Source organism: Phocoena phocoena, chromosome 11, assembly GCF_963924675.1.
Source record: "Phocoena phocoena chromosome 11, mPhoPho1.1, whole genome shotgun sequence".
NCBI classification, from domain to species: Eukaryota; Metazoa; Chordata; class Mammalia; order Artiodactyla; family Phocoenidae; genus Phocoena; species Phocoena phocoena.
The window spans coordinates 52340553-52354152 of NC_089229.1; the positions used below are offsets into that span (position 1 = coordinate 52340553).

The following is a 13600-nucleotide window of genomic DNA, read 5'->3' on the forward strand; positions in this document are numbered from 1 at the left end:
GAACCAAGGACTTGTGCGCTGTCTGCTTTCTCCGTTGGCACAGAGGAAGACACGGGGGCTTAGGGGAGCTAGAAGTTGTTTTCTAGGCAACAACAGACCTCTGAAGGGGTTCATGGAGTAGTGTAACCAGAAAGTCTTTAAAATTAGACTGTTCTAGTCTGCAGTGAACGTAGGGGATGGACTTGGAAACCCTCCGGGGCCTGATCAGGCTTGGGGAAAGAGTCACAGCGATAGCTCTGGAGGACTGTCCCTTCCCAGGTTCAGTTCAAGCAGTGACTGCAGAGGTTCTACCCGCTTCTGCTGAGACTTTCACCGGGACCCAGGGAAACGACTGTTACGAAAGTCAGCCGGTGGGCTGCAGCTCGCGCTGGGAACACCCCACTGTGACAACAGCAAGTCTGTAGCAAGAGCCAGCCCCCTGCCACACTGCATGGAATAAGAGGTACTCACTGTCAGCTACCAAACAATCCATTGTCACCTTTTAGCCTTACCCCGAGTGCCAGAGACCAACACTGGTTACATTCCAAGGCCTGGAACTCAGATCCTCCTGCCTTTGGATTCAGACGCTTCTGACTCATCCAGGCTACACTAAGCCTGAAGCACCGTGCAACGTGCGGGGCAGAGCGGTGGTGCCTTCATTACAAATGGTGCAGCATTGGATTTTCAAGTAAGTCTAAGTGTTTCTATTGTCTTTAAAATGACACAGGATATGTCCAGTTATTAAAAAAAAGGATGAAATTACAAAATACAAATGCCCGTGTTAATTTAGCTAGTCTCAGACATTACATTCGAGAACACAGAAAAGCCGAAGGGTCTCCAGTTGTAAGCACACGACTAAGGAAAGTTAAGGATTGTTGACTTTTGTCACTAATCCGTTTTCTCTTTCTAATCACCTCCCCGTATGCTCGCTCAGTTGGTTTTTACATTGTGCAAGACTTGTCTGCTGGACCCTGGGAAGGAGGGGTGGGCCCTACTGTAGGGTTTGTTTTTGGAAGAACAGCAGGTTTCGGCCGAAGGGCTGGGGGCTTCAGCTGCATGCCCATTCTGGGCGCCACCATAGGCTTGAAAGTACTCATTGTGTCACTGGAGGAGCTAGTGCTACGTCGAATCTGAGGCTCCGAGCTCCTGAGGGCAACGTTGTGCAAAGGGCTGAGAGATTCCGTGGACGTGGCAGGGGTGGGAGAGTTTTTCACTTGTTCTAAGGTATCCAGCACCACATCGGGGGCGTGCTTTGCTGTACTCTGTCTCTCCAGTTCTCGGAGTTCATTCAAAGCAGTGTTCATCGTCTCTTCAATATCCTGTTGAAGAATAACCAGAAGTGAGAGACGGTAACTAAACTTATTGCGGCGATCATTTTGAAATGTATAGAAATATCGAATCACTACGTCATGTGACAGGAATTAGCAGTGTTGTAGGTCAAGCATACTTCAAAAACAAACTCATAGCAAGAGAGATCAGATTTGTGGTTCCCAGAGGCGGGGGGTTGCGGGGATGGGCAACTGGATGAAGGCAGTCTAAAGGGACGAACTCCAGTCATAAGATGAATTAAGTGCTAGGGATGTGATGTACAACGTGATAAACGTAACGAGCACCACTGTAGGTTACGTGTGAAGGTTAAGAGAGTAAATCCTGAGTTCTCATCGCAAGGAGAAACATTTTTTCTTCTCTTTCTTTAATTTTGTATCTCTGTGAGCTGCTGGATGTTCACTAAACCCACGGTGGTAATCATTTCATGATGCGTGCAAGTCAAATCATTAAGGTGTACCGCATAAACTTATATGGTGCTGTGTGTCAATGATAACTCGATGATTAGCTGAAAAAAAAAATAACCAGCAAGAGAGACAGAGTAGGCTGGTCATGAACACTAATGTAGAGAAACCATATACTTCACTTGAAAGCAAGCAGACCAGCAAAAGCATGACAGTTTTAACACCAGCCTGCGGAGTGTGTAAACCTAATGCCATCTCCCACGACTACCGTGACTCAATGTGCAGGAGACAAGAGATGCGATGGCGCCAGTGGCTCAAAGAGCCACAGGACAAGCACTGGCCGCCATTCTGAGGCCCGTGGCAGCCCTCTGGTGGGTTTGACCTTACATGCTGACATCTGCGATGGAATTCTATTTCGATCTGTGGTAAAAGATGGCTTAAATTTAGATACTGCAACGATTTTTAAGAAATAAAAGCGTATAGGCATGAGAAATCAGGCTTCTTTCATTCATTCAACAGATAATAATTTTTGAGCACTTACTATATACTTGACTAACTCCTAGCAGTTCTTCAGAATTCATTGTAAGACTCCCCCTGACGCTTTTGTCCAGTGGATCTCAATGGAAGTGGTACTGCCCCATAGAGGGCATTTCTGTAATATGGTGTATGTGTATGTGTAGTTTTAAATGTCAAAATAACCAGGTGGCATTATTGGCGTTTGGTGCGCAGGGGCCAGAGATACTGGAGACCTTACAAGTGTCCTGGATAATTAACATGCAATGAATTGTCCCATATCCCGTTCAACTTTTAAATGTCCTCCAGACATTGATGTAGGTGAAAATTTTTTTATAATAGTCTGAGTCTAGAACCTAACTTTCTTATATATAAACACAAAATATTTTTTTCATGGTGTCTTCTAGGAATGAAACTATCATGTAAATTATACCCTGCTTTGGTTAGAACTGTATGACCGAGGGTGGTCCACCATTTTAGAAAAATCATAATTTTTTTCCATAATGGGAACACCATTATGGAAACTGAGTCGAAACTAATTAACTTAATAATACTCTTATATCAACGTACATTTTTAATTGTATTTATGGTAAGTCTACATGTAGGTGAAAGCATCTCACTACTTCATTTGTCTTCTAATGTAGTTAAGCATTCTGAAATACATTTCTTTTAATACTAATCTTTTGTTTTTCCTTTACATTGTATTTAGGGCTTTATATGTTTAAAAAAAATCGGCACATCATCAGTTTCTCAGATAATAAAGGGGGAATTACAAAATATTTGTTTTAAAAAGGTGAGGTGTGCACCATCGACAGATGAATGGATAAGTGAAATGTGCTGTATACGTCCAATGGATTATTACTGGGCCTTAAAATGGAAATCCTGCCACGTGCTACATTAAAGGCATTATGTTAAGTGAAATAAGCCTGTCACAAAAAGAAAAATACTGCATGATGCCACTTATATGAGGTGGGCACATTCACAGTACCAAAAAGTATTTAGAATAGTGGTGGCCAGGGCATGGTGGGGAGAGGAAAAAGGGAGCTGTTCTTAGATGAGTACAGAGTTTTAGTTTTGCAGGATGAAAAATTCTGGAGATCTGTTACACAGCCATGTGAATACACTTTACTGACCTATACACTTAGAAATGGTAAAGAGGGTCAGTTTTACATTATGTTGCTTTTTTTAGAATTAATTTATTTTTGGCTGGGTTGGGTCTTCGTTGCTGCACGCAGGCTTTTCTCTAGTTGCGGCGAACGGGGGCTACTCTTCATTGTGGTGCGCGGGCTTCTCATTGCTGTGGCTTCTCTTGTTGCGGAGCACAGGCTCTAGGCATGCCAGCTTCAGTAGTTGTGGCGCACTGGGCTTAGCTGCTCCACAGACTGTGGGATCTTCCCAGACCAGGGATCGAACCTGTGTCCCCTGCATTGGCAGGCGGATTCTTAACCACTGTACCACCAGGGCAGTCCCTTATTATGTTTTGTATACACTGCCCCCCCCCTCCCCCCCCCGCACCAACACACACACATGGTGGAGTACTGTGTGAGATAGGGTGGGTGGAGAACCACTGCCCTGGTCTGATGGAAATGCCTCTTCTCCATATTCCCAGGGCTTCTTCCACTCACCTGGAGCATTAGCCTGTGGCCCTGCACAGCAGCAACTGATTTCCATATCTGCTTCCTCCACTGAATTATAAGCACCTTCAGGCAGCGGCTGACTGACCATTGATTTAACCCTGAGTCCATAACACCTAGCATGGGAGCTGCCATACAGTAAGTGCTCAATAAAGATTTGCTAAATGAATAAACGAAGATCCAGTGATCACATATGGATGTCAATTTTTTTTTAAAAAGCTCTATCAGGGATTCCACTGATTTGTTTACTAAAAGAAATTGCATGTTTTTGGTATGAACACCATGATGGCAGGCTTACTTGTCCTCATGGGAAAATCTGAAGATGAGAGATGGAAAGATAAATAAAGGACACAGCTGGAAGCCATATTGTGAGGATGACATCACTTTTCAAGTAATTATTTTCATATGTGATTTCCATTTGACGCTAAATATATGGATTTGTTTTTTACAAGTATTTGCCCCAGAGAGAACGTGTAGAGCCTGGTTTATCGGTCGAGTTTTTGTTTTTACAAATGAAAGGATTTACAATGAAAGGATTTGGGTTCTAGAAGCAAAAGGGTTAAAACAGACCTTATTATACCTTCCCACCACTAAACTCCTACTCCCTGTCTCTCTAACCTAAATGCTGTTTCACCTGCTTATTACAAGGAATGATGTGGTGGATTCCAGCCAAATATCACTGGTTCTAAAGAGACCTCAGAGGACTCTGCATTGCACTTCAAATAAAAAAAAAACCAAGAAGGTCAAGTCTTTTTGGTTTTTGCTGAAAAACTGTTGTGCACTTAAAATTGGTTTAATTTTGTAAAAACACATTAAACTCTCCACACAATCTAATTTGCTATCCAAAATCCTTTTTAGTTAGGACAATGAAAATAGCTTGGAAATTTGTCATATCAAATGCAGGTTTCCTTGAGCACTTTTTATTAAAAATAATCCATCTTTAATACTTTCCCATGTTTGTTTCATTAATTTCTCACTTCCTTTTTTGATCTATTCCATTTTTAAGCTTCAGTGATACCTGGAAGACACTTTACTGAAATGGTGAACCCTGAACCTATTCACCTCCTTTTTCACTGGCCATACACATATTTTCTTCTTTTTTTTTTCCATTGAAGTATACTCGATTTACAATATTGTGTTGGTTTCAGGTGTACAGCATAGTGATTCAGTTTTTTTTTCCTGTCATACATATATTTTCTGATGGTCTGTGTTGTAAAAAGACCCAGAGGGAAATAAATGGTAGAATGAATGATGGAAAAATCCATTAATACTGTTTTACTTTGTCAATTCTTTTTATTTCTAAATTAATTAATTTTATTTATGTATTTTTGGCTGCGTTGGGTCTTCGTTGCTGTGCGTGGGCTTTCTCTAGTTGCAGCGAGCGGGGGCTACTCTTCATTGTGGTGCGCAGGCTTCTCATTGCGGTGGCTTCTCTTGTTGCAGAGCACGGGCTCTACGTGCGCGGGCTTCAGTAGTTGTGGCGCATGGGCTTAGTTGCTCCGCGGCATGTGGGATCTTCCTGGACCAGGGCTTGAACCCGTGTCCCCTGCATTGGCAGGCGGATTCTTAACCACTGCGCCACCGGGGAAGCCCTACTTTGTCAATTCTGATCATTAGAAAAAACTACAAGGTCCTTCTCTGCAGTCACTATTGGGAAGTAAAGACACACATCCATTCAGGAGTGACAGAGGAGCCAAACTTGCTGTTCTTCGAACAGCCAACCATCATTTTCTCACTTCATTTACTGAGTAATTCACCATGTCCTAAGATGAAAGTGTCACTTTCATCATACACTACAAATGTTGTGTTTCAGGGCTCTCCATTCCGTTCCATCAGTTTGTCTGTTTTACTAGCTCTGGCATGCACTTAGGATCTGGTAGGGCTAGTCCTTCCTCATTCTTCTTTTTTAGAATTTTCCTGGCCATTCAGCAAGGATGTGTTTGACTGTCCTGGGTCCTAAGTTTCTGCCGTGTCTTTGTTTAAATCACTATGAACCTAATACACTTGGGCCCTTCCAGTATCACATGGACTTAAATTGAAGAATGGGTTAATTTCTTTTCTGTTTTCTTTAGTTGATTCTATACAAAAGACATGGCTCCAGAAAGTAACTCCTGTACGCCTCCTTCATCACACACCGGTACTTACCATGCGATATTCTATTCAAAGCAGCCTACCTGAGCGATTGTCTCTGGGTCCAGTGGCTTGTGGTCGTTGAAGCCTGTGTATTGCCCTGATGATGTGGACCTTCTAATAGGAGGGCTGTCAATCTTCTTGAGGGAGTCGTGGCGGCTGATGTTGGTCAAGCTGCCGTGACCCGGCCGACGCCTCCTCTCGGGACTGTCATTATTGAGGCCACGGTTCTGTAGCAGGCCCCGGGGGTGACTGCCCAGGCTTGGGGACCCCAGGTCAATTGAGGAGTTGGAAAGACCATGTGGGGGATGGAGAGGGCAATGGCCATCACTGGTCCTGCCAGGACGCCTTACTGGAGGGGGTGGCTCTCCTCTTTTTCTTTGCCTAGACAGAGACAGAGAGCGAGAGAATAGGAGAGGTTATCACACAGGGTAATTCTGCAAGGCTGTGGATGCCATGGCCCCTCAGAGCCCCTGGAGAAGTGGAGGTTCAGGAGCCTGGTGACCCACTCCACCTACCTGGCTAAGTAGCCATCAGGATGACGGTCTGTTGGGGAGTTCATGTCCTTGGATGAAGACTTGTCTTCAGTCACTGGCCCACTGCTGGCCTCACTGTCGGCTTTTTGGCTTAGAGTGTCTGAAAACGTATCATCCCTGAAACGATGAGAATCAAGAGTGAAGGTCTTTTGCTAGACGAATGGGGACAAAAAAATAAGTGATGGCATTTATGTATGTAAGTCTTTCTCTTACTAATGTAACTTTTTTCTTTTCACTATAAGAATAATAACGTTTCATGGCAGATAAATTGGAAAATTCTGAAATTCCAATAAAAATCGCCCATAATATAACGTAACATCCAGAGACAACTACTGTTCGAATTGTAGAAAATATCCTTCTATGCTTTTCTTCTCTGCCTGGGATACGTTTCTACAAGGATGTCCACAGGTATGTACAGTATTTATACTATAGATATTTATATGTTTATGTACTTTAGATATACATGACTGTATGTCTGCATGCATACATACACATATTTCTTGCATTCTGAGAGACACATTTTAAAACTTAGGCTGAATCAGTCACTGTATACATTTTAGGTGGTATTTTTCTCTTTTCCTTGAAGAGCTGTTCATAAATTGGTGCTGCATTGTGAAATACCGCAGTCACAAAATTAAAATCACACTGTACATGGTATTTTGTAACTTGTTTCTTTCACTTAAAATTATGACCAGACGGGAAGATGTCTCTTTAAGTATTTTTTTGAAAGTAGAGCTTTCTCATCAGCAAAATTAATAAATAAGCCTGAAGATGATTCTCTTTAGACTTGAAGTCAACATCCTCTCTCTTGGGAATCTGGAATTGAAACAGTAGACAGGCACCAAGAGAAGAGCCACCACTGTTCTTGGAATCAGCAGTGCCACTTTAGCTCCTAAAGCCATCCTCCGCACAGGGTATTTTCCTAAGAACCTGAACTTCAGAAGGTGTGTCTCTCACTAGTCCTTGGCTCCAGACCTTCTAGGAGAGTTTGGGAAATGGGAAGCTGTTGGCCCTGAAGTGCTGTTAGCAAAGACCCAGTAGCAAGGTGAAGAACTGTGCCCAGCTCAGAAATTTTTGCTCTGTAATCCCTTCTGCTCTCTTCTCACGAGACCAAAGTCATTTTGAGAACAATAGCTGCTGGGCTTCCCTGGTGGCTCAGTGGTTAAGAGTCCGCCTGCCAACGCAGGGGACAAGGGTTTGAGCCCCGGTCCGGGAAGATCCCGGAAGATCCCACATGCCGCAGAGCAGCTAAGCCTGTGTGCCACAACTACTGAGCCTGCTCTCCAGAGCCTGTGAGCCACAACTACTGAGCCCGTGTGCTAGAACTACTGAAGCCCGCGCACCTAGAGCCCATGCTCCGCAGCAAGAGAAGCCACCACAGCGAGGAGCCTGCACACTGCAACTTCTGAATAACCCCTGCGCGCCGAAACTAGAGAAAACCCGCACGCAGCAACGAAGTCCCAATGCAGCCAATAAATAAGTAACTAAGCAAACAAATAAATTTATATATATAAAAACAGTGGCTGGAGGCTTCTCTTGGGAGCGTCGGGTGATGGAAGTTGGGACTACTTACATGTCCTGCACCACTATGTACTGGTGGGGCACAAGCCCGTCGATCCCGTTGTGTCTTCCTTCCCACCAGTCCTCGGATGCGCGGTGATACAGCAGCAGGGAAGCACCCTTCTTGAAGGACAGTTCTCTGGCAGACCGCCCAACATAGTCAAACTTGGCTATTGCTTCTATAGGCTCATTTTCTACAAAGAACACACCAAAAGATGGTGAGGGCCAGGGTTCTCAGGAAGGCATGCTACACTAACTGAAAGGTCTATATGAGGCTTTAGAAATAAACAAGGTCATTTTAATACCCAGACTGAACAAGGTAATAAATAAATCATCAAGACAATGAGAAAATGATGCTGTTAAAAGAGATACAGAAAAATATTCTCTTGCTGTCATCAGTTTTTCAGGCAAAGAAAAACTGAACATTAGATCTTAGTTTCCACAGCCTCTTACTAGAGATACCATGACAGTCTAATAAAAAAATATTTGAAGCTTTGCAATATGATATATAAAATCTCTCCTTGGGTTGTAATATCCTCTTCAAGAGCTCCAGTATTATTTTGACCAATATTATTTGATCAAGTTCCCTGGCAACATGTTAATACCATTTAGAACATGGGAGAATCACTATCTCAGAACATTAAGAAGTTTATGCTTTATTTGCTTATTTAAAAAAAATCAAGTTTACAGAAATCACCACATTAAATACTATTTGAATACATTTAATTTCCTTATGTATTTTTTTTGGCACTCTCAAATCTTGAAACTACTACCAACAGTAAAGACAACTTTATTTTTTCTAGTATCAAAACCAAATTCTGGATATCACCTGTGAAACAAGCATACCTACTCAAACGACCAGATTCAAAAATTATATCTTCTAGAGATCAAAAAATATTCAAGGGAACAATGGTGAGTGAAAAAAGCCAACCTCAAAAAGTTACATATTGCCTGATTCCATTTATATGGCATGCTTGAAATGACATAATAATTGAGATGGAGAATAGATTAGTGGTTGCCAGAGGCTGGGGTGGGGTGGGAAGTGACGGAAGGAAACAGCTAAGGCTATTAAAGGGTAGCACGAAGGATCCTTGTGATGGAACTGTTCTTGATCTTGACTGTGGTTGTGATCACACAAATCTACACGTGTGATAAAACTGTACAGAACTAAGTAAACACATACACGAGTGAGTGCATGTGAAACTGGTGAAATGTGAAAATGGTGGAGGGAGTATATCAATATCAGTTTCCTACTTGTAATATTATACTACAGTTATGTAAAATGTTACCACCGGGGCAAACTGTGAGTAGGGGGTATGGCATCTCTCTGTTGCTTTTCTTACAACTGCATGTGAATCTGCAATGACCTCAAAATTAAAAGTTGAAAAAAGCTATCAAGCTCTGGGCCTAGAATTGGAATTTCAGCTCTATTCTAATTCTGACCACAAATATTAAAGGCAAATAAGAGGACAAACTACTCAAAACTACAAGAGTTGCTTTTTGTGATCCAGCTTATTGCAAAAAGCCCTGAATCGGGGGCTTTATGATCCTATCTCCCCTCTCCCACCATCACCCCATCCTCATCCCTGCTACCAACAATAGGTGAGGAGGGCTTCCCTGGTGGCGCAGTGGTTAACAATCTGCCTGCCAATGCAGGAGACACAGGTTCGAGCCCTGGTCCGGGAAGATCCCACATGACGCGGAGCAACTAAGCCCGTGTGCCACGACTACTGAGCCCACGTGCCACAACTACTGAAGCCCGTGAACCTAGAGCCCGTGCTCCGCAACAAGAAAAGCCACCACCATAAGCATGTGCACCACGACGAAGAGTAGCCCACACTCTCCACAACTAGAGAAGGCCCGTGCGCACCAACGAAGACCCAACGCAGCCAAAAATAAATACAATTATAATAGGTGAGTAAACTGCTAATTAATAAGAAACAGAACAAAAAAGGGTCAGTACAATTGGCGTATGCTTAGAGAAATCTGTCTATGCAATGAACAATACCTCATTTGCTAAAAACTGAGCATGTATCACTTTCCAAATACTCTAGAATATATGCACACATAATAGATTAAAACCTGCCTGTCAAATATTTTGTAAGGAACTTTTATCTTCTATTTCCCTTGGTAACAAACCTTTCCATTTAAGAGTTTATTGCTTCCCAAAGTTTACTGCAATATCTTCAATATCTGTTGTACTTATACGAAATAACTGCACAAGAAATCCTTGGATAGCCAGCTAAACTTTCTCACCTGATAAATTCAAACATCCTCTGGGATGGCAAGAGCATGAAAATCAACAAACATACTGAAAGAGCTTAGGGTTTACCTTATATGCAGGGCCTGGGTGAATTTCAGCTCTATGTTTAAAATAAAGACACACCAAAAGGCCCCATCTTTTTGCCGGTGGATAATGTTTAAGGTGAATAATATTTCATATGGCAGGACCACAACATGATGATCTGCACATGGTATACTTCTCAGCAAAGTAGGTGTAAAAATCATTTTAAAACAATAGTTTAAGTCCTTTAATAATTGATAACTTTTAGATCGTATGTTAACACTCCGATATTCCATCCTAAAATTATATTTTAATAAAACAATAAATAGCAGCTTTATTAAATAGCCATAAGTCTGCTCACAGAGGAGGAAACAGAACTTTTATTCAAGGAGACTGACTATAGTCTGTTCTAAACTTGCACGTAAAGAATAAATCCTACTTGAACTGAAATGACAGATGCCAATTTTTTTACCCCAGTTCTCCCTGGGGAAGGGGTCTACAGCCCCCGGGCCACGGACCAGTACCTGTTAGGAACTGGGCGGCACAGTGGGAGGTGAGCGAGCAAAGCTTCATCTGTACTTACATCTTCATCGCTCGTACCACCACCTGAGCTCCGCCTCCTGTCAGCATTAATGATTTCATTATGTATTATAATGTAGTAATAATAGAAATAAAGGGCACAATAAATGTAATGTGCTTGAATCATCCTGAAACTATTCCCCCGCCCCTGGTCTGTGGAAAAATTGTCTTCCACGAAACCGGTCCCTGGTGCCAAAAAGGTTGGGAACCACTGCCCTGGGGGACAGAAATCAACCTGTCTGTGGTACAGGGGACACAAACATCCATAGAGGAGTGAAGTCATGCCAATGAACTCATGCCAAAAAGAGCTTCATGATATGTAGTTTGCAAATTCTTTTTATGTGACACACCCATATGTTTAAATTGTCTTACTGAAAAAAAGTGGAAAGATAACAGCATAACATAGCATACAATCTATGTACCTGTCAAAGGGAAAAGAAGAGAGAACTGTTAATATTCTTTAATGCCATTCAGTCTTACGCTGTCAACACTGGCCAAGGGCGATTTAAGACTATTTAATAGATACATACATATTTCATCATAATTTCATCATCATGCCCTCTATGCTCATTATCTCTTTCTGTTTTTTGAAACAGCTAGCCACAAGATTATCAGACTCTGCTTATATATTCAAATGTAAAGACGTTATAAAAGAATGACCAGATGAATCAGAAGTATACTTTACTGGTAATCCTACTACATCAACTAGTAATTCTGAGCAATTTCATTATTTTGACTCTTTCTATTCCCATGAGAGAAATTTCACAGTCAGGTGTCAATAAGCTATTTATACACATCTGAGTTTCATCATTGCAGAGGAAATCGATCTCAGGGCATGGAGACACACCATACCCCTTTCATATAGGGTCACACAGTCCTTTAAGGTCCTGCAGAGACTTTGTGGAATGCTACTGCTACCAATAACAACATTAATAAGGGTGAACACGATAACTTCATTTTCCTACAAGGCAATTATAATTTTGTGCAAGGGGAAAGAAAATTCAACAAAGCTGATTTTCTGACTGCCTGGTGCTATCAAGTCTTATATTTCCATTTCTTGTAATTTTATACAAAGTGCTAGTACAGCACACTACCCCTTTGGGACCTTGCTGTCCCTGACACTTTCTCTCCTAGATCTGTTACCCACTGCCCTTGTGGATGATGATTCTGTTCTGTGACAGCCTGTCTTTTGGAAACAAAAGCTACTCTCTCTAGTGATACCATGACAGAGAAAAGAAAATACAATACCTAGATGATCAAAAAGACAATCAATACTCTAGTTAATTTAGTTACAGGACTTTAGAGTCTGGCTGCGGGCAAGGGTATCTGTCCTTTGTAAGCAATGCTTTTCTTTCCAGCAAAATCAGGCAAACATGATCAAAATATTATCTCAAACACAGAGCCCTCAGCAAAGCTGCTCTTTTGTAGCCAAGAGGTAAGAACAACTGACAGATGGTGCGGTGGTGAGACAGATGCTTGGAAAGAGAGATGGCTGGGGCTTTGTCTTGGGCTTTTCCTGCCACTGGGGCAAGCAAGGAAACACTCACAGAAGTCATCAGTGAAAAAGGGATGAATCACAAAGAAACACAGAAACTCAAGACAAAAGAATGGAGAGTGGCAGAGGGAGGGCTCAGAGACTTTCAAAAGCAATACCACAGAAATAGAAGCTCTCACTTTAGTTTCTTCTAACTTAAGTTCTAAAAATGTCAATTTATCCTACTTTTAAAAACACAGGCGCTTCCCCGGTGGCGCAGTTGAGAATCCGCCTGCCAATGCAGGGGACACGGGTTCAAGCCCTGGTCCGGGAAGATCCCACGTGCCGCGGAGCAACTAAGCCCGTGCGCCACGACTACTGAGCCTGTGCTCTAGACCCTGTGAGCCACAACTACTGAGCCTGCGTGCTGCAACTACTGAAGCCCGCGCACCTAGAGCCCGTGCTCCGCAGCAAGAGCAGCCACTGCAATGAGAAGCCCAGGCACCGCAACGAAGAGTAGCCCCGCTCTCCACAACTAGAGAAAGCCCGTGTGCAGCAACGAAGACCCAACACAGCCAAAAGTAAATAAATAAAATTAATATATATATTAAAAAAACACACAAACTTTTTTTTTTTAAAGCAGAGGGTGGACCTAGACACCCTGATAACCCTCCTGCTGAAATCAACTAAAAATGCTGGATTAAAAAAAAATCTTTGTAATCACATTAATTATGACTGTGAGGAATACTAAAGACCAAAAACCTGACGAATGTGGGAACCCACCAAGGTAAACAGAACACTAGAATATGTTAAGGCAGAGTTTGCCTGGAGGGAATTTTCCCTGCCTGGTTAACTTAAAACTTTATTCTGCACAAAAGACTAGGTCCAGGGGCTGCCCAGTGTGGAGAATCTAAGCCCCACCAAAGGATCAAACTCTCTGTGTCACAGTGGACTTCTAGTTCTGAAATCTTCCTCCCTTCTCACTCTCCATACTTCTCCATAGACGTAACCACTCCAACTTTGGACTTAAGGAAATAATCTATCTCAAGCCTTGGGAAACAAATCACCTTAGAGAATCCCAACCACATTTCAGTCCTCTGGCAGGTTTGCAGTTTAAGTTCACACTACCTGGGTGGCCTGAAAAAATCTCAGACTAAAAATCTAATGTGGTCCCAAGCTGG

The 13600-nt window shown here is 42.5% G+C and overlaps 1 protein-coding gene across 2 annotated transcripts in view; it reads right to left on the minus strand.

Moving 5' to 3' along the window:
* Window positions 1-887: 887 nt before the first annotated feature.
* Window positions 888-13600, minus strand: part of SRGAP1 (SLIT-ROBO Rho GTPase activating protein 1) — a 270991-nt gene continuing 258278 nt past the window's right edge. For both annotated transcript variants that reach the window (XM_065888084.1, XM_065888085.1), the window contains exons 19-22: window positions 8096-8276; window positions 6505-6639; window positions 6031-6370; window positions 888-1298 (exon numbers count right to left, since the gene is read on the minus strand). In XM_065888084.1, the coding sequence (XP_065744156.1) occupies window positions 921-1298; window positions 6031-6370; window positions 6505-6639; window positions 8096-8276 (1034 nt within the window). In that variant the 3' untranslated portion in view covers window positions 888-920. The remainder of the gene's footprint in view (window positions 1299-6030; window positions 6371-6504; window positions 6640-8095; window positions 8277-13600) is intronic.